This window comes from Indicator indicator, chromosome 20 (genome assembly GCF_027791375.1).
Source record: "Indicator indicator isolate 239-I01 chromosome 20, UM_Iind_1.1, whole genome shotgun sequence".
Classification (NCBI taxonomy): domain Eukaryota; kingdom Metazoa; phylum Chordata; class Aves; order Piciformes; family Indicatoridae; genus Indicator; species Indicator indicator.
The window spans coordinates 18,033,627-18,055,386 of NC_072029.1; the positions used below are offsets into that span (position 1 = coordinate 18,033,627).

The 21,760-nt window shown below is 47.3% G+C and overlaps 1 protein-coding gene across 1 annotated transcript in view; it reads left to right on the forward strand.

The window, feature by feature from the left end:
• XIRP1 (xin actin binding repeat containing 1) overlaps positions 1-21,230 on the forward strand; it is a 35,651-nt gene extending 14,421 nt beyond the window's left edge. Inside the window, exons 5-7 of the mRNA XM_054390168.1 lie at positions 9,116-9,276; positions 11,818-11,871; positions 13,521-21,230. Coding sequence (XP_054246143.1) covers positions 9,116-9,276; positions 11,818-11,871; positions 13,521-21,230 — 7,925 coding nt within the window. The remainder of the gene's footprint in view (positions 1-9,115; positions 9,277-11,817; positions 11,872-13,520) is intronic.
• The last annotated feature ends 530 nt before the right edge of the window (positions 21,231-21,760 follow it).

Below are 21,760 nucleotides of genomic sequence, written 5' to 3' on the forward strand. Positions count from 1 at the left end.
TGTGATAGGCCAAATCCCAACAGCTTGAGCTCAAAGTATTTTTCATGTATTTGACAGTGGTTAGCACTTCCTCCTGGGATACACATGGTGCTGGCTGCTGTGAGAATAACAGAAAGTCTTTAACTTCCCAAAATCACCTCAGGTCTCCAAAATCTTTGATGGAAACTACATGATGTAGCTTCAGAATTTTATTAGAAAGCAGGGATTTGGGGAGAGAGAGGTAGAGCTGATGCCTCAGGTAGAGATAGGACTTGATGAGAAGAGGCAGGATATGAAAACTAGTGTTCTTGCCCAAGCAAAGGCGTTGATAATCCACTGGTGGCAATCCAGCATGGGTGGAAATTCATAGGAACATCCATAAAAATCTGTTTTCAGCTGTTGAACAGATGCAGTACTTTTCAGAATACAAAAGCTTCCTTTCTGTGGGAAGCTAGGCAAGGATGCACTCACCTTGCTGCTGGGAGGACAAACATGATGCTTCTTCAGCATCAGCAAAACCCTCAGATCTGGGTCTGAACAGGGAAGCAGGAATTTCAGCTTTAAGTACTGTACAGCCTGATATTTTCCTCTTTCAGTGCCAACCATTTCCCTCCTCCCTGTATTCCCACTGGCAATTTGCCTCATTCAGAAACAAATGGAAATGCCAGGGAAACTCAAGAGCTACAAATAGGTTGAAGTTTTCTCTTCAAAGGGTATTGCTACTTTTTTTGGGTTTTTTTGTTTTTTTTTTTTTTTTGCTATGGTTGTTTCTTCCAAAACAGTATTAAGTTTTCTTGGCTGTCAGTGATAAAGAGCTGACAGCAGCATGGAAACACCACGATAAGAATAGAAAGCACAGGCAGGGTCTCAACAGCTCCTCGGAGCCGCGTGGTATCCACGCAATGCCCTCACGTAAACACCATGGCATGGCAAAGAAATGCTGCAAGATGCACACCACAGCCCTGAGCCTGGCTCTGCTCTGCATCCCAGGCAGGATGTGAGGCCAGTGATGCTCACATGGCTCGTGCCTACACAGACATTCCCAAGGTGTCTGTTTGAGGGGGCTAGAGAGGGCTTCCCTTAAAAGGTCTGGTATTTGCAGCATGCCAAGAAGCCCTCTCCCCAGGCAGAGGTTATTCCAGGGGGTAGCTTGGGGTTGTTTTCCCAGTGGAAGGGAACTTTAGGAAGAGGAAACCTGCTGTCACAAATAGTCATCCTGCATTTGCAGCCTTCAAGGGCTGAGATGCTGCTCTACAGGAGAATGTAGAGCAAAGCACACAGAGCCTTGCAGTGGGGTTAGGGATAAAACCAGCCCTGCTGCTGGCCAGTGTTCAGGAATCAGTGAAACAGAGAAAGAGGGAAATTAAAACAGCTCTCCCTGGATGTCAAGCAGAGTGTTCATCACAATTTCAGTGATAAACTGAATAAATTACAGTATAGTACAGTATAAACTGTATAAATAGTATCATCTGTATAAATGACAGCATAAAGAGCTACTGGAGGGCACGAGAATGATGCTGGTATGAGCAGGGTGTGATGCACAATTGCCAGCATGTCAGAGGGCAGTGGTGGACATGGAGATCCCAGCAGTACACAGCCTGGGGGAGTGATTTATTAAATGTCTGCTCAGCCTTGATTAACCCTTTGTGAATAGCAGAGGAACATGGAGAATGAGAAAATGCTGAGCAGATAGTGGGGGCTGCCTCCACCTTGTCTAGGCACTTTATGTCCCAAAAGTGGGGGAGTCAACCCAAGTGATGATGAAGGCCCTCTCTAAGGAAAGACAACCCCACAGCAGTTGGCCCACTCGGGAAGGCCACCTCCCCAACCAGCAATGCCACTGGCAGCTGTCTCTCAGCAGAGCTTCTTGGCATTTTTTGGTACCAGGAATAGAGTCCTCCACATTCCTGGATTTTTGCAAACCCAGAAATAGCCCCAAGCTGCCTTGGGGCAGACACTTATCTCTGCCTGAGGCTAAATTTTCCCAACACTTCTCTTGGGAGCTGTTTAAATTACCTGAGGGTTGTGATTTTGTTCCTTCAAAGGAAGGTCCAGCTGACACTGAGGAGCCAAAAGCATTTGCATGAGTGACTAAAGATCATGAATCTTCAGTTTAGAGGTGCTAGAAATTGTCAAGAGATCTGATTATGAAACTCAAGGGCAGGAAATAAGACACTCTTCAGCTCTTCAATAGCTGTGTTTTTCCTTCCCACCCCCTCAGATTTGCAAATGCAACTTTATACACATGCAAAATGTTAAGTGTTTGACTATAATTTAGTGGACAATTCCTAAAACACAGAACAATGTTTATGTCTTATTTCCTTTCCAACACAGCTGCCCTTCAGTTGTTTTATTTTACTTATTTGCTTAGCACCTTCCTCTGGTTCTGCCACTTTTCAGTCCATTTCTCACCCCGAGTCCATATATGAGCTCTACACACCAGAGCTGCTCAGGTGATTGCAATATGTGTCTTGCAGACAGCATAAAATATTTCTTCAATCCTTTCAAAAGAGAATAAATAACATTTTTTCTCCTGTGCATTAGTCATTACATTTATGATGCCCCACGCCTCCAAATCAGGGATCTATTGTGTGTGATGCTGTACAAGCTTATTTGCAAGGAGCAGGTCTACTCATCAAAGTTTGGAATTGGAAAAAAAAAAACTTTGTAGTTAAGTTGCATGATTTTTGTTGGCTATCTAACTGTAATCAGTGGTGTGCTAACATCTGAGCTAGGGAGGTGAGCAAGTGAAAATCTCAGTCCTCACTTTTAAAGGTGGATTCCTGGGCTGTGTAGTTATAACAAAAAGGTAACTGGGACCAAACCAGTTGAATAAACATGTTTACAATTTCCACACTCTCACAGAATGGGCCAATCCATGGCAAAGAGAAAAAGCTTGAATTTCAAATCCCCACTGCCCTTTGTAGAACTGAAAAATGAGAGAAAACACTGCAGTCTGCAAACAGGGCAAAGTGTGACCTGGGGGGTCAGGAGGGAGTACCCATGAGTGTACACAGGATGTTATAGAGCATCACTAGTCCCCACTCTCTACTAGAAGCTACCTAAAATCCTCTCTATGCTCCCTGCTACAGCCCTGTCCTATCTTTCTTCCCCTTCCTTTGGTAAAAAGCAGCACAGGACATTCTGTAACAGGTCCTAGAGCCTCAAAAGTGGGACATGAGGTCAGTGAGATACAGTTAGAGATGCTTTGCCCTCCCCAAAAGCTCACTCTCCTAGGACAACTCTCCCCTGCATACTCTTCATTGCAGCATTCTAGGACCACTCACCCTTTCAGCAGCCTCCCAGCTAGGGCAACAAGGAGCCTGTCCTGCTTCTCATACTGCCTTTGGTATGTGTCTCCTCTGGCAGAGCTTTCGCATGGACCAGAGCCACTGGCACAGGGATTTCAAGCAGAGGTTTAAACCTTTCCCCGCTGATGGAGCACCCCCAACGGGCTGCCAAGATCCTGGATTAAGCAGCAGCACTGATTTCCCAGCCAGCTTTTATGGATACTTACCCATCCGTGCAAATTCCCTCAGCCTAGACGTGGAGCAGTGCTGGTATTTAGGAGCCCCTTTTGTCAGGGAACCTATTCCCCAGGGAGCAAAGCTGGGAGAAGGATGGGGTAGGTGAGATTCAGGACATTCAGGCCCCTCATCCAGGGACAGAGGCACTTAGGAATGGGTGTCCCATCTGCGGGGGCTTCCAGCTTCAGGAAGAGGCAAGTGAGTTGCTGAGGTTTCACCAACAAAAAACACATCCCATGCATACCAGGGACAAGGAGGTCACTCCTCCAGTCCCACAACCTGAGTCAAAGGACTGAACTGGTAGAGACAACCCAGTTAGGAGTAACCCACAGGCCATCCCAGGCAGGGAGAAGTAGCAAAAATGGCTCCAAATTGCCCAGGAAACAGACAGTCCAGAGCACCTAACTAAAAGCCAGGAGTATTTCAATGTTGCTTCACCTCCATCAACAACATGGAGAAAATGCTGTTTTCCTGCCCTGATTTCCCCAGTGCTAAGAGTCTCCAGGACATGGAAACTTTTCCTCTCGCTGGTGAGTCCTGCACCACAGGATGCACCAAACTTCCTATGGCACTTGAGCTGTGACACAGCCAGGAGGTGAGGCCATAACAGGTCTGTGCTCCATGGCATAGGACATGCCAAGTCCAGCAGCCATCACAGCAAACCCAAAGCTGATCTGTAGAAGAGCAGTGTCAGGCAGCCACTGAGCAAGTGATGGAGGATACTGGATGCAGGGATGAGATGCTCTTTGAAGAGCCCTCTCCCTTTGTGAGCCATGGAGGGGGACAGGACCCTGGCACTGCTTGCACCACTTGTACCACTGGGCTATCCTCTCCCTCTGGCTCATGTAAGCCCTCTGCAAGGCCCTGGCTGATCTCAGGCCCTGTTACACAAGCCCCAGTTCACAGACAGCTGTGGGGAGCACACGGTAATACAAAGGGCTTTGCTTAGCAGCTGTGTTTGTGATTTTGGGAGCAAAGCCGATGACATGTGGTTGGCCAGGCGACCTGGGGCACTGGTGCTGAGCTTGCAGCTTCCTTTTTTAATAGGTGACTCAGGCACTCAGTAGCTCAGTGGGGTTGGTGGTGGGAGCCGGGCTGCAAAGGAGTGCCAGCAGCAGAGGTGGTGGACACCAGCAGGTGGGTAGTGTTGTTTCTTTATAGGATAAAATGGTTTAAATAGAAAGCAGAGCAAGCCAGGGCTGCTGGGTTACTGGTGAGGTGGGGTTTTCTCTGGGGAAGGAGTGTTGTTAGTGATTTGTTTTCCACTTTTGGGGAGTTGGCTGTAACATGATTATGGTTCAAGAGACCTGTAATATTATCTTCAGCAGGAGACAGAGCAGTTGAGTGATTATGGGCAATAACTGAAGAGGAAATGAGTGGATTTTTAAATAACTCTTTAAGAGACTTTTTCCCCTTGATGCTTTGGGATTTTTCCCCTGTGTCTAGAAAGATTAGTAACCACAAATTAATATGATGAATGATTTCCCCCATTGCAGTTTTCCAGGTCATGCAGCTTATGGGGCAGAGAGGCTGCAAAGCAATCCTGAGCTGTGTATATATGGGACAAGGAGAGATAAAGAAACCTCAGCAGCTGCTCCCTATGCTGCAAAGTCTTAACGTTGCAGCCCCTCACATGAAATGTGCAGATTCATGTGGTACCAGTCACTGGCACAAAGGACATTTTGCCAACAAACTCCTTCAGGGAGGAGCATTCCCCATACCCTTGACTTAGACAGCAGTGCCACCAGCCGCAGTGCCAGCCGCTGGGTGAGACAAGAAGGAGGGGTCCTTAGGAGCTCTTCTATTTTAGCTCACAGGAGATGCTTTAATGCTTGAGGTATCAGGTTTAAATTCCCTGAGGCTGCAGTCAGTGCTAGTCAATCAGCACTGAGTGGGATGCATCACTCAGACCTGGAATGCATTCCTAAAGTGCCAGCAGAGCCCTTTGGATCAGCGAGGAAGAAACGTGGAGCCCAACATAGGGCTCAAACTGGACTTCCATGTCCCTCCACCTCGTACACAACAAATAACACCCTAAGCCTGGTCTGCATAACATCCTTTGGCTTTACTTTGAGATGCCCAGCTGGGAAGTTCCCCACTCCCTCACTCCCAGCAGAAGCTGTGCAGCTCACAACTCTTGAGATGTCCTGGGTGCCGCTTGGCTGTCGTTCGCCACACACACATGACAGCTCGGCTTTCTCGTTAGCAGAATGAACTGTTGTTTGCTCACTCTTATCTATAATTAGCAATTTAGAGGGTGGCAGCAGCCTGTTCCATCAGGCAGAGCCATGTGAAGCCAGCAGATTCTGGGTGAGCACAGATCCAGCTGCCTGCCCTAGCAGGTTAGAGCAGCCCCTATCTGAAGCAGGCAGTTTTGTGAGCAGTGATAAGCTGTGCACAGCCTGAGCACTGCAAAAATGGCAAAGAGGCAAAGGGGGGAAAAAATACACACAACCACACACACACACAGAAAAAAAGGCAGTGATAAGGGGAAGGCTTCAATGAAAGCTTTGTGTCTAATTATATCCATCATTAAAACAGAAGCCCTGTGGCCTTTCATCAATCCAAGCTAATGGGTGAAGTACTAGGGAGCACTGAGGCTGTGCTATTTTCTACTGCATGCACTGGAAATCTTCCCTCAGCTACCCTATTTGTTCTTGACTTGAGGGTCACATTGCTCTTCTTTGTGTAGCATCTCAACCCAAGGCCCCCATGGGCCAATAAAAGCTGTATCAGCTCAGTGGTAACACCCACAGCCTGGAGTTGAAGGAAACCCTTAAACATTACCTGACCAGCTCTAGGACATGAAAAGGCTTTTGCCAAGCACTTGGCACCAAAACTTTTAAGCACTGAAAACAGTTAAGCACCAAAACAGTTAAGCACAGCAGTGCTCGAGTCAGCATAGGCAGGGCCCCTGCCTTGCTGTGAAATCCTCCCATCAGTTAGAGATAGCTTTTTAGACTTTTTTTAGAACATGGCCATGCCTTTTCAAAGGGCTTCTGTTCGTTTTTTCAACCAAAAAAGAATCTGCAAATCTGTGCTTGGTTTTCTTTCTGCTCTTCCCCATCTCTCCCCATTGCTCTTACTGGGAGTATTAGCCAAACCTCATTACCTTTCAAAGAAGAAAGCTTCTGTTTTCCAGACCACTTGGACTTCTTTTGCCTTTCCAGTGAGTAATTGAGCAACGCAGGAGAAAAGCAAGAGATTCTCAGGCAAGATTTTTGAAAGCCCTCCTCAAAGGTTTCAGCAGCTAATTCAGCACATGCTTCAATGCTCTTCTCACACAATATGGCCTGTGAGAAGAGAAAGATAAGGAAAGATCATGAAATCTGAGGCATCTCGGCTAGCAAGTGCTTCATTTTCCATTTTTACTGAGTAGATCCCTTCAAAAGCATGCCTCAAGCCTCCAAAGGAAGGGAGATGCCTACTGCAGCAGACAGAAGGGCTTGTGTTAGCAGATATTGGCAGCAGCTCCTGTAAATCACCAATGCCTTGACCCTCATCCTCCCCATTTCCAGGGTGTTGTTCCACTCAAAAAGCCAAGGATCTAGACAAAGTTCGGGAGCTCTTGATCAGAGTGGGGGTAAAAATGATGTAATCAAAGTAGTTGCAACCTTTCAGCCTGTCTTAAGATGCACCAACTCTGCCCAGCAGTGCCACTGACTGTGTGTAGATGGATAATTCCTTCTGACTCAGTGTTTAAATTGTGAACAGCAGAAATCAAGGATAGAGGTCCCAGATTTACATGATTGATTTACAGATTGACATGGGGGGGGGGGGGGGGGTGGGGGTGGGGAAACAAAAACAAACAAACAAAAAAGAAAGAAAGAAAACAAACCACTAAGCATCAACGAAATATCTTCTGTTTCCTCCTCTGGTGTCCTAGTGACCTCTGGCAGAACTGGGCAGCCAAATCTGTCTTGCACCCCACTGCTTCCTTGTGTATCCAGCCTCAGTTCTGCATCAAAATGCCTGTGCATCTGCAAGAGCAGCTGGAACCAAGGACAAAAGAAACCTTGGGATTTGGCATCTTCCAGCAGCAGGTTGGCCAGTGCCTGACAAGCTCACTGGGGTCCTGCTGCTCTTACCTTCATGGCTTTTTTTGTGCATGTTTGTGCCTGTAAGAACTGGCATTTCATTTGAAGCACCAGCTCCTGGCATCCTGTTAGTATATGGCATTAGCTGTTGTCACTTTAAAATAAAACCAGAATATTTTAGAACTGAAAAGTTCTAAAAGATTTGAGAATCTGAACTCAACCCACAGTAAACAAAGAAAAAAGAGTCATTAATTTTGCTATTTACAAAATCCTGTGATTTGGGGACTGGGATATGAGGGCAAAGAATGCTGGAATTGCTGCAGTGCTTCTAATGTGCATGTATTTTAAAGTCCATCAGCCCTTTCCCAGCTATGCAGGAGCTGGATTTGTGGAGAGAGAGCCCATTGTTCAAACAGAAAGCTTTGCAAATACCTCACTAAATCCCAATGCAGCAGTGGGAGGCTGTAGATAAAAGGAGAAGCTTCTCGTGTTTTTACAGCAGCAAGAGAGAAAACACAGCCCTGACTAACCTGGAGGACTAAGGTGCATCACATAGGTGTTAAGCTCTGTGTGTGTGTCTGGGCTGGCCACCCCACTCACATCTATAGCAGAGCAATGCAGAAAGGCATTTCTTGGCTAGAATTTGCAAGTTGCCTCTTCCTTTGAAAGCTGAACCCATCTGCATTTAGAGCTCTTAATTTTGATCCTAACCTGTTTCTGGGGAAGGACACAGCTTTCATCCTCAGAGGGAGAAGGAAGCCCAGACTGCTTAGGGGGATGAGGACCAAGAAGGATGAACAAGAGGTGGGAATAAGAGATCATCATCCAAAAGTGCATGACAGCTCCAACCATCTAGTGATTTTGTGTACCTCTCAGGAAATCTGGTTAATAGGTCACCTCCTTCCAGTGCAGCCATTTCTCCACAAACCAGATAGGGACATCTTCAGCATAGCCATCTCCATGGAAAGCATCTGAACAAAGGTAGGAGGAATGCTGAATATCTTGAATATCTCAGCAATGCTATCCAGTGGGAGCCCCATGGGAGTCTGTGTAGGTCAGAATATCAGATCTCTAAACCAAGAGCAGTGTTCAGCCCTTTGGCTCTGCCAAAAGCTCTCTGCTACATCCCTGGGCAAGCACTGTGGCCTCTTATCTCTCCATTCCTTGAAAGATAGATGGATATAACTGCTTGTGAGGCATGCTGACAGGAAAACAAAGTAGAAAAAGTAGGAATTGGTTTGGGCTGAACATGTGGTATTGGCCTTGTCCAGGGATGCAGGAATGGGTGTGGGCTCTGTGCTGGCAGGGTGATGGCATTAGATGACTGCCTGATGTGTTACTCTCATGCAGGTTTAAAGTCTGTTTCGGCCACGAAAGAGGTGGAAATGTTCATGCTTTCTCCCTAATGATGTTAAGCTTTGGGGGACCAGGGTGGGAGCTGCTGGGAGAATGGGTGTGCAGATGGTGGAGGTGCCCAGCAGAGCCCTTGGTAAACAATGCTCACACTCCAGCCTGGCCTTGCCCTCGCGTCTTTGGCACATAGCTCACAGCAAACATCTGTGTCTGTTTCAGATGAGAGGACACAGTCATTTTTAGACCTATCAGACAACACCAGGCACATACTTCACCAAGGACGAGGGAGGTCCTCTGCACCCTCCGTGAAGGAGTTGTCAGCTCTCTATCTCTCGCAGACAGCTGCTGCTGCTGCTCACACCAGCAGCCCTGCACAGCCGGTAAGTGCTGCCTGCTGCCTTCCTCCCCTTCACAAACCACCAGTGGCATCCGAGCAATGTCCTGGCCCAGCAAGTGGTTGTAAGTGGGTGAGAGAGAGATTGTCTGGTTTCACAAACCTGGAGAAACACAGCATTCAGTGTTCCAAAAATGACCAGCTTTCCCTTGCCCTTTGCAAGTATCATCTGTGTGTTATCAGAGGTGCTGATGTGTAAGTGCATGATGGATAAGCTGCCTATAGATACACAGACACACACATATGTATACACGTTATATTCACACATGCACACACATACCAAACACACATCTAAACACCATTTATTCATAGATAAGATTTCCATTCTATTGGCACATCTATATTTACACACTCACAAGTACAGAGGAATCACTCAGCACACAGCAACACATACACCTCCATAGACTCATAGGATTGTTTGGGTTGGAAGGGACTTTTAGAAGGGACCCTTTGGAAGGGTTGGAAGTCCAACCCTTTGCAATAAGGTTGGACTTCTTCAGCTAGATCACTTTGCTCAGAGCCTTGTCCAACCTGACCTGGAATGTTTCTAGGGTTGGGGCATCAGCCACCTCTCTGGGCAACCTGGGCTAGAGTTTTACCACCCTTATTGTAAAAAATGTCTTCCTTCTCTCTAGTCTAAATCTTTCCTCTTTTTGTTTAAAATCATCACCTCTTGTCCTGTCTCAACAGGCTCTGCTTAAACGACTGTCCCCAGCCTTTTAGAGGCCCCTTTATGTACTGAAAGGCCACAAGGTCTCTCTGGAGCCTTCTCCAAGCTGAACAACCTCAACTCTCTCAGCATTTCCTCATAAGAGAGTTGTTCCAGCTCACTCATCACTTTTGTGGCCCTTTCCAAACACACACCCATATATAAGTCCAAATATGCCACACTCAGGCATAACTTTACAAAGCAACCTCCCTGTGTTCCTCTGTTTATAGCCCTTGGTGTGGGATCCAGAGATTTAATCACCCACTCCAGGCTGATCTTTGGGTCACAGGATAATTCAGGTTATGAGAGTTATGAGGCACTGAACTACATATTTCCCATTTCCCCAGCTCCATTGGTGATCCAGGAGTAACACGGGATGTGATTTCACATCAGGACCTTTCCCGCAGGCACCTTCATGCTCCCTCCCACCCTCAGTCAAAAGGGTCCCTGTCCAGAAGTGCAGCCTCTTGAGCATGTATCAGAGCTCTCTACTGGAGGGGCCCAGACTGAAGTAGTCCCAGTTGGAAAAAAAATATTACTGAAGACTGTAATTGGAAAGTTACAAGTGATTAGTCTAGGCAAGAAAATAAAAGAAAATCTCCAGCAGGAGGGTTGGACTAGATGATCTTCAGAGGTCCCTTCCAACTTCTACCAACCTGTGAACTACAGAACAATGACTTACACAATCCATAAGACATTTCCACACGTAGATCAGTTTTGGCTTTAAAATACTGAAATACGAACCAAAAAAAATGCAAAATAAATCAAACATTGGAGAAATTGGTGCTTGTTTTGTTTCCCCCTTCCAACTTTAATCTTTGGAATAGCATTTGAGCAAACTGCCCATGGAGGTGGTGGAGTCACTATCCCTGGCGGTGTTCAAAAATCATGTAGACACGGTGCTTCAGGACATGCTTTAATGGCCATGGCAGGGTTGGTTTGATGATTGGAGGTTAAAGGCCTTTTCTACTTGAAACAATTCTATGATTCTATGAAGTGTTTGAGGTTTTGTTTGTTCACTGGAGGCTTTTGAAAACAAATATTTCTGATCAAGTTGGAACAAGGTTGTGTTTTCCAGCAGAAACACAACAGAACTGCCACTGAACAAAAAAAAAAAAAAATCCCAAATCTCATCTGTAATGGTTTTCAGGTTTCTGACATATATAGATAGAGATAGAGATGGAGATGGAGATGGAGATGGAGATGGAGATGGAGATGGAGATGGAGAGATAGAGATAGAGATAGAGATAGAGATAGAGATGGAGATGGAGATGGAGATGGAGATGGAGATGGAGATGGAGATGGAGATGGAGATGGAGATGGAGATGGAGATGGAGATGGAGAGATAGAGATAGAGATGGAGATGGAGATGGAGATGGAGAGATAGAGATAGAGATAGAGATAGAGATAGAGATAGAGATAGAGATAGAGATAGAGATAGAGATAGAGATAGAGATAGAGATAGAGATAGAGATAGAGATGGAGATGGAGATGGAGATGGAGATGGAGATGGAGATGGAGATGGAGATGGAGATGGAGATGGAGATGGAGATGGAGATGGAGATGGAGATGGAGATGGAGATGGAGATGGAGATGGAGAGATAGAGAGAGAAAGAGAGAGAGATGGAGATGGAGATGGAGATGGAGACAGAGACAGAGACAGAGATATATAATATATATCTGTTTATAGATGATAGATAGATAGATAGATAGATAGATAGATAGATAGATAGAAAGATAGATAGATAGAGATACACACAGAGAGATAATGTGTCTTCCCATGCAGTTCCATGTAATTTCTCCTTGTGTATTTTCCAGAGTACTGTGAAGGACAACTTCATTCACTCTCCCCACAGACAGGAAAAAAACAAGGTAAAAAACCCAAACAAACAAAAAAAAAAGAATTAAAGATAAGCACTGTTATCTAACCAGATATTTGTGGACTGTGGTGGAATTGGAATGTGATTTAAATAGCCAAATAAGGCAGTGAGGAGCACTTTCATACTGGATATAGCTATCAGCTGCTCCGTTGCCCTTCCCCACATTCAGAAGTTCTTCACAGATCCCCCAAACCCCCCCCCAAAAAAACCCACCCCAACACTTGTTGTAAAAAGTGCATTCAAAGCATGTTGGCCCATGTGAAAGATTTGCCTTCCAGACTTGCTGCAGAATATGCTGGTTTGGGTGTTCTGGGCTGGGTCTCTTTCCTAACGTCCAGCAGTTATTTTTAGCCGGAGCCCTCCGCGTGTAACCGAGTGTGATAACAGCGCGCGCGCCGCCGCATCCAGACACAACTAATAATACTCCAGGCGTAACTCCACAGACGTAACTCCACAGGCATGCCAAGGGTCAGCAGATCTGTTTACTGAAAGGAAAGCCACCAGCATTACAGTCTCTTTTAGATAATGATTGCAGGCCCTGCTTACCTTCCCTTTGGACAAACACTAAGCCAGTGCTGGTGCAGGTGTTCAGTGCAGCATTCGCCTCCCAGGCATCCCAAACTAAGGAGAAAAAACGTAGAAACCAAGGCTTAAAAGCCATGGTCTAGCCCATCATGATTACACCCTCTGGTCATTTCTATACCAATCCTGCTTCTGTACCAAACTGAGCTGGGCTCAGGCCAGCTGAGTCTAAACAGGTTTAACTTCTGCTGGCCCCAGGTATGGCTGTTACGCTAACCTCTGGTCCCTCAGCCTTGCTTCTTCCTCCTAACACAGCTCAGAATTTGGCCTGCTAACTGCAGCAGTTTGTAAACCTTAGTTAGCCTCATGCTTCTACAAGTATGCAAGTCAAAAGAGCTTTTTTTAAGTCTCTGCACACATAACTGTGCATCTACTCTTGTGCAAATGATGATGTAGGGTACACTGATGAATCCAGCAGCAGAAATCATTAATCAGACAAATGTCCTTCTCCAGACCCTCACTCCTGTGCAATGGGCAGCCCATAGGGCTACAAAAAGCTACATTATCTCCCAGAAATAGGCTGCTCCCATCAGCTCAGTTTGACACTTTTATTTGGTTTTATTTTCTTCCTGAGACCTCTTCACAAATAGCTTCTTGGCTTTCCTGCACCCGTATCTTATGTTCTCAGACTCTCTGCAGGTCCTCACACTGCCCTGGACACTTGGGAGCAGGAGGGAGAAATTAACTTTTGCCTCTCTACTCTAAGACAGCCTTCACCATGTTACTCTTGTGGTCACTCTCATGTTGACACAGTCCAAACTGGGCATCTCTGTTATGCTGTAGCTGGACTGAATGTGGGGACCGTAGGCTAACCGCTGCACCTGTGTGGACCTTGCTTTAGAGCACGTTGCTGTGGAACCAGAGCTAACACCAAGCCTGGGGACTGTGCAGTGGTGTGATGCTTAGGAGTGCTGTGTGCTACTGAACCAAGGTATGGAATTTCATAGCTGCATGGATTTCCTTTGTTGGCTGGCTCATTCCTTTACCATGCTTACTATTAACAGCCATGGGGTTGGGGGTTAAGCGATGATGCTGACATTTAAAACTGTTTCCCTAAAGATGTCAGAAGCTCAGAAATCATCTAAAGTTGCCATCAAGAAAATGGAAGATGACTTACCTCCCCCTCCGGCCCTTGGCTCAGTCCAGGTCAACGAGCAAGGGAGCCAGGATCTCAATGCACTGCCTGTGCCTCCTCCAAAGCAGGCCTTCTCCAAGTTCTACCAGCAACGCCAAGTGAATGAGCTGAAGAGGCTCTACAGACACATGCATCCTGAGCTCAGGAAGAACTTGGAAGAAGCTGTGACTGAGGACCTAGCAGAAATGCTTAATAATGAAGATCCCAATGCACAGGCATCTGTGAACCTGGACAAAGTTCTTCCAGGAGAAGTTCAGTCCATGCGCTGGATTTTTGAGAACTGGGCTCTTGACTCCATTGGGGACCACCAAGCCACCAAGAAGCTGGCAGAAGAAGAGATCATTCCTGGTGGGGATGTGAAAAGTACCTCCTTGATGTTTGAAAGCCAGTCGATCAATGGGGACAGTCTGTCAACATCGGCCAGGATATCAGAAATAGAACTTGCCCGGGGGGATGTCCATACTGCCCGCTGGCTCTTTGAAACCCAACCACTAGACTCATTAAACAAATTGTATTCAGATGAAACTGAAGTGCAGGAGGCAGTTCTCAAGGAGCCTGTCCAGGGAGGTGATGTGAAAGGTGCCAGACAGCTCTTTGAAGCACAGTCCTTGGATGCTATAGGACGCTGTTACTCAGTGGAGGAGAAGAGCATCCTACAACTCAAGTCAGAAATCCAGGAGCTAAAAGGTGATGTTAAGAAGACTGTCAGGCTCTTCCAAACAGAGCCCCTCTGTGCCATCAGAGACAAAACTGGGAACATCCACGAAATCAAGTCTGTCTGCAGAGAAGAAATTCAGAGCAATGCAGTCAGAACAGCTCGCTGGCTGTTTGAGACTCAGCCCCTGGATACCATCAACAAGGACACTTCCAAAGTGCAAATAATCCGTGGGATCTCATTGGAAGAAATTGGAAGGCCAGATGTTAGTGGTGCAAGGTGGATATTTGAAACTCAGCCTCTGGATGCCATCAGAGAAATCACAGTGGAAGAACAGGATTTCAAGGCTTCAACAGATTTTGTCACCGGGGCAGACGTCAGTAAGCAGCGACTGCTCTTTGAGACCCAGACTCTTGATTCTCTGAAAGGAGAGGATTCAGAGAGTGTTGTAGCCAAAGAAAAAGTCATTGGAGGGGATGTGAAATCTACACTCTGGCTATTTGAAACGCAGCCAATGGAAACCCTGAAAGACAATTTTGAGGTGGGACGTTTAAAGAAAGTAGAGCTTTCAGCAGAGGAGAAGGGAGATGTGAAGCAAAGAAAACACGTCTTTGAGACCTGTCCCTTTGGCAGCATCTCCAAAGCATTTGAAGAAGAAGCTCCAGCCACCAGCACAGAAGAGGTAGTGAAAGGGGATGTCAAGTCTTTCAAGACCCTGTTTGAGACTCTCCCCTTAGACAGCATTAAGCAGGATGATGCAGAGCCTGTCACCAAGGAAGAGGAGAAGATTCCTGCTGGCAATGTCAAAGCCAACCAAATCCTATTTGAGACAACACCTCTGTATGCCATCAAGGATAGCTTTGGCAATTTCCATGAAGTCACTTCTGTAAGCAGAGAGCAAATCATCAGTGGTGATGTCAAGAACTACAAATGGATGTTTGAAACCAGGCCCCTGGACCAGTTTGATGAAAGCATTAAGAAAGTGGATATAATACGGGGGATCACAAAACAAGAGGTGGTGGCTGGAGATGTCAGAACAGCCAAGTGGCTCTTTGAAACTCAGCCCATGGATGTCATTCATCACCAAGCCATGCAAGGTGAAGAGCATCCTTCAGTGAAGAGGGAGATCTCCCAGCAGGGGGATGTGAAGACCTGCAGATGGCTTTTTGAGACCCAGCCCATCCATACCCTGTATGAAATGGCTGAAAAGAAGCAGGAGGAGGATGGTAGCATCATCCAAGCTGATGTGAAGTCATACACGTGGATGTTTGAGACTCAGCCCCTGGACTCCTTGAAAGGTCAGGAGGAGCAGTATTTGCAGGTCAGTAAGGCATACAGTCACGAGGAACTACAAGGAGTCGATGTCAAAACTGTCCGGCACCTGTTCGAGACTGAACCCTTGGGCAGCACTGGTGCTGGTGAAGCTGACCAGAAAAAAACTCCTGTGCGGTACTCCAGTCGCGTGGAGATCCAGTCTGGGGAAGTGTCCAGAGTGAAAGAGTTCTTTGAAGCTAAGCCCTTGGATACAGCCACCAAACCAACATCCCAGAAGGATGATTGGACAATTGAAGCTGGATCTGTGCACAAGTTCACTTGGCTCTTTGAGAACTACCCCATGGACACCCTGAAGGACAGCTCTGAGGGCATCCAGGAAATCCCTCCAGAGAAAGATACCAAGGGGGGAGAGGTTGGAGGTAAAAGGTTTGTATTTGAGACGTATTCCCTAGACCAAATCCATGAGCAAGTGGATGAGACAGAGCTCCAGAAGATCCAGAAAGACACCATGAGCAAAGCTAATGTCAAGTCTTGCACAATGTTCTTTGAAAGCCAACCCTTATACGTTATCCAGGACAAAGAGGGGGGATACCATGAGGTCACCTCAGTGCAGAAAGAAGAAATCATGAAAGGTGATGCGAAAGGTGCACGGTGGTTGTTTGAAACCAAGCCCCTGGATCAGCTCAAGAAGGAAGAAGAAGTGTTTGTGATTAGGGCTGTCACCCAAGAGGACATCAAGAAAGGAGATGTCCAGGCTGCCCGGTGGAGGTTTGAGACAGAGCCTCTTGACTCCTTCTCAGGTGGAAAGACGGCTGTGCCCAGAACAGTAGATGACGTACAGAGGGGAGATGTTCAGTCCAACAAGCAGCTCTTTGAATCCCAGCAAGTGGGCCAGAAGAAGTACGTGAGGATGGTCAGCGTCAGCGATGTTCAGCGGGGTGATGTGAGGACATCCACTTGGCTTTTTGAAAACCAGCCTGTGGACTCCTTGTACGGCGATGCAGAGAGAGACTCATCCATCAGCACAGTGCAGAGAGAAGACAGCCAGAAAGGGGATGTAAAACGCTGCACCTGGCTGTTTGAAACCCAGCCAATGGACACTCTTAAGGACCCAGAGGCAATGGTCAATCCTGGGGCCCAAGAAGCAATTCCTCATGCAGATGTGAAAAGCACGACGTGGCTCTTTGAGAGCACACCCCTGGATAAATTCAGTGCTTCTGAAGGTAGCACAGAGACAGAACTGAAGGAAAGGACAATGAAGGAGACTTTAGAGACGCTCTGCGCTTGCCAGGCTATTCAACATGATGGGATCCTCATTGAAGCCAATGACATGGAGCGTGTGAGGATGGTGAAGTACCAGCTCAGCAGCCCAGGTGCTCCAGAGATCCTGAAAGAGGAGATTGTAGGAGGTCATTTGCAAAGGATCATGCTACAGCTCCTGCACAGAACTGAGGTGGAAGCACAGAGTGTACTGGTGGAGGAGGACAAAGAAGGCAAGATCAAAGTAAGCCCATTGCAGCTACTGGACCAGAGTGAAGCTGTTAAAGGTAAAGATGACTTGAGTGGAAATGTAGCCAAGGCTCTACAGGGTCTCCTCAGTCAAGACACTTCCATCAAAAAAGGCATGATTTTGCAAGAGACAAAGTCAGGATCAGTGAAGATGACCATCTACTCCCTCCTGTTCCATTCTGTCAAACAGAAAGTTGTCAAGGGAGATGTGAAGTCAACGATAGGAAACCTGTTGGCTTCTTCTCAGGAGCAGAAAGCAGCAGCAACTATTAAGCGCGAGGACAATGAGAAGGGAAATGTCCAGCTTTTTGCCAGCTGCATTGAGAAGGGAGATCTAGACTATCTGAAAAATCTCCAGCAGGAGTCAGAGATACAATCCCTCATCTCTTCCCAAGCAGAGGAGGGAGCAGATGAGAATGCCTCCCAGGTTGTGCAGGGGGCTAAGATACTCATCTTACCAAAGAAACAACAAATAGAGAAAGCCATTGCAGAGGGTGAGCCAGGGGCTACAGAGGGAGCAAAAAAGGTATTTGCATGTGAAAGCATGGGCAGAGAGGGTGTGTTAGAGAGAGAGGCTGTGCATGCAGCAGGTGTGGCAGGCACCACTGTGCAATGTCTTGGGAAGCCCCTGCCCACAGTGATGGGAAAAGAAGAAACTCTGTCAGGAGGACTTAAAGTGACTACAAAGTCAATCCAAAGGGTTGCAGATGTCAGCAAGAAGGCAGAGAAAGAAGAAACCACCACTGGCAGTTTGAAGGGACCCAAAGATATGATGCAAGGCAAGTTTACAAACCAAGTGATGGCTGAGAGAGGAGAAGTGGATGGGAAACAGCCAAGTTTGGTGACTGGGGAAGCCAACCAGGTGCAGACAGAAGAAAAGGCCCTTGGGAGTGACCTTCAGGCTGCAATGCAAAGCCTGAGGCTAGCAACAGCAGAAGCAAAAAACATTCAACACCACGTCCAGAGCAAGCTACAGAGGAATAGGGAGGAGGTCCACATGGCCTGCAGGCAGCAGGCAGCCAGCACACAGGGGACAGTGACCCTTCAATCAACTGTACACCAGCAAGACTCTTCATCCACTGTGCAGGAGAGCACCAGCACTGCCACCAGGACCGCCACCACCAGAGTCCAGGAGGCATCCAAGACCCATACAAGCATGTCTCAGAAGAGCATAGCATCACACAAAAAGGTCAGTGCTTCAGAGGAAGTACAGGGAGGACAACTGTTGAGCCAGGAGAGTCAAGCTGTGCCTAGTAGAGATGTTAGCATTAAGGATGGTCTTTATACTGCCACCCCCGTGGAAACCTTCCTAAACCCTTTGGTTGAGGCTGGTAACAAAGAGCAATCAGAACAAGAAGGAAGAGATGTTGTTGTCAGAGGGGATGTGCAGACAGCTATCCGAGCGCTGCAAAGCGCCGCCACAGAACAGCGCCCGGTAGAAAAGGAGGACGTTGTCCGAGGTAATTTAACAGCCACGCTTCAGTCGCTGGAAAAGTCTAACGTTAATGTCTCCAGAGGGGATTTTAAAGCTGCTATGATATACAGGAATGCAGGGCAGTCCTATTCTGTGTGCAAAAAGAAAAATGAGACTCAAATCCTTAGTAACCAGACTGCTGTGGTGGCTTCAGGGTCACAGGCTGATAATGACTTTCCTCCTCCTCCCCCCTCAGTTGCTGTGATGAAAGCAGAACATTGCCCACCCTCAACTAAAGCAACAAGAGAAGGTGCCCTTCCACTACCAACCAGCAAAGATGAAGCCCCAGGATGTTCTACACCACTCCAGATCCCAGTTCTTACCCTCCCTTCTCTGTCCTGCAAACCCAATGATCAGAGTCCTGCAGAGAAGACCGGGAGTCCTTCAAAACCAGAAATTATTCCCCCACACAGGAAAAAACCTGTTCCCCCTCCAAAACCTGAGCATCTCTTACACAAGGCACATTCTGCCTCAGCAAATAACAGCATAAGTGGATCCACCAAACTCATCCCTCCACCTCTGCCTCCAAAACCACAAGGCCTGAGAGAGATCAGCAAGCCAAAGCCCCCCCTCATGGAGCTGGGAGTAAGCTGCATGGAAGTACATGAACAATCACATGAACAATCAAGCCATGATGAGGTTCAGGCAAAATGCTGCACTTTGGAGACATCTGTGAATGAGTCAGTCACAGCTCAGGGTATGAGTTCTCAGAGAAAGCTTCCAAAAACCATGACCAAAACCCCTCTTCAAATGGCAGAGGAAAGGTACAAAGCCAGCAAAGGACAAGAAAAGGTGGAATTGGATGGTGCTAGGACTTCAAAGCCAATTAAAAATGGAGTGGTTGGTTTTGAAGTCAAGCAGGGAATGACAAGTGGGAAAGTAGCAGCCCCAAGGACATGCCCAGGTGAGATGGTTCAGAGGCATATAGATCTGTGTCAAGACAAGAATGGGTGCTCTTCAATATCACACCCAGCCTGTCCTGGCAGAACAGAGACACTTAATGTGCCAGGACAGACTGAGCCGAGCACCTCCTCTGTGGTCAACACCGTTTCTTCGAAGAGAGCAGATGGTGTGACACAAAACACCTCATCCAAGGTGGAAAGGGAAAGCATGTCTAATTCTTATCGATCGTGGGAAGGTCAGAGAGTTGTGCAGCAAGTGAACGAGAGGAGGCAAACCCGTCATTCAATGTCCTTCCATCAGCAACAAATGAACTCCTTTGAGGAACACCACCAGGGGAGTAATGGGCAATTGAAACGTCCTGATGGAGAGGCAGTGACACCTGCCCAGGAGAAGCCAGCAGTCATTATGAGAGAAAAAAACAAGAGAGAAACAGAAGATGAGCGTCGGAAGAGGCTGTCAGTGCACAAAGAGGAGATCATGAAAGGAAATGTCAAGGAGGCTATGGAGATCTTTGAGAACCTCAGAAGACAGGAGGAGCTGCAAGAGATATTGACTCGGGTGAGGGAGTTTGAGGAGGAGACAAGCAAAGTGGATGTGAAAGCTCTGAAGAGCTTCTTTGAGAAGGTCCCTGAGTGGGTTGTCCGTCAGAAGGCCCACCAGGCCAAACAACAGGAGAGGGCTGAGACACTGGCAACAGAGGACACTGATAGTGTTTCCTCAATGGAATTGGTTTTTGGGGACCTGGAACGAGCAAGTGCTGAGATTATGCACCTGAAGGAGCAGACACTTGCCCGGATCCTGGACATCGAGGAAGCCATCAAGAAAGCTCTTTATTCTGTCTCTAGTCTCAAGTCTGAGTCAGACATAGCTGGTCTCTCAGGGCTGTTCAAGGAGTCTCTGGGGAACACCCAAAGCTCTGTGAGCAGCAGCAATATCCGGAAAATCAGTATTGTCTCAAGCAAAGCCAAGCAGGAGGGAATCACACTGGAGACAGGGGAAGGAGCATCTGTAGAAGGTACAAAGGTAGCAGAAAAGTCCGAGGTAACCAAGGCAGAGCTAGAGATCCCACGCCTTGTTCAGTCTCGTGTCAGCTCTCCCTCCTCACCTTCCTACATCTCCATCGAGTCTGCTGCCAGGAAACCAGCAGAATCACCCAAGACAGCACATGACCCATGCAATGTCCCTTCACCAGACTGTCCTGGCACTCAAAAAAAGAAGGATGCTTCTGCTCATGACAGCTTTAGCTCCTTTAACCATCCACCAGCAGGGTCTACTGGGCATGATAAGACCCCTTTTGAGAAGAGGCCAGAGCCCATCCAAACGAAAGTTGGGCTGAGCTCAATGAAACAGCACACAGCTGGCAATGCCAACCAGCAAATAAGTGAGAAAGAGAAGTGCCCTCCAGACACCCCCAAAGGTAGCTGCCACTGTGGGATGAAAGGAGGCTTTTCAGACTACACCTCCCTGAATGTCTCCAGCCCACAAAATCCACGGAGGCAGAAAAGCATCTTGGAGCTGCAGACAGGGCCCGATGGGTCCAAGCTCTATGGAGCCACCCGGACTGTCATGGAGCAATATGAGGAAACGGACCAGTTTGGAAACAAAATCATCACTTCATCCACCACAGTCACCAAGCAGTCTGAGACACAAACATCTTCCACATGTGATGTGGTCTCTCATCCTCAATATGACGTTTCTGCCTCTCCCGTGTTTCGGAGGTACTTGAAGAGCCCAGGCGAAGGCTTCCACACAAACGGCAGCTTTCAGGAGCCAGGAGTGGTCTTTGTCACCTTTGGCAACTCCAAGCCAAAGAAATAGGAGTTTCTGGAGAGCATGAGAGAACTGTGTAAGACGGAGAAGAAAGTTCACAATAAAAAAATCTGGTTTATCTACATTACACACAGGGATTCCACTACACCCTAAGAATTCTCAGGGTCATCGTCTTGCTGTTTGCATAGAGACAGGACAAATGCCATCTACACTGACACTGGAGGAGAGCAACCCTCACCTGGCCAACCCAACTTGGGGCTGCACCATGCTCTTAGAAGCACAAGGGGACAATTCATCCATGGGCACCTTAGGGTAGCTTCTTCCCCCCCCCCCCCCCCCGCCCCGAGTGTTTGGGGGTGGGAGGAGGTGGGATGTATCAGGCTCCTCTGAAGTAATGCAGAAGAAAGGCTCTGCAGGATCAGGTGAAGAACCAATCCATCTGATTTCTGACAAGCAAACACCTTTATGCTGTCTTATTTTTTTTCTAATTTCCATACAGACTTTCCAAGAAGGGCATCCTAAACACACATATGCATGCACATGCATATATGGGTGGGTTGCATAAGTTTTCTGATTGC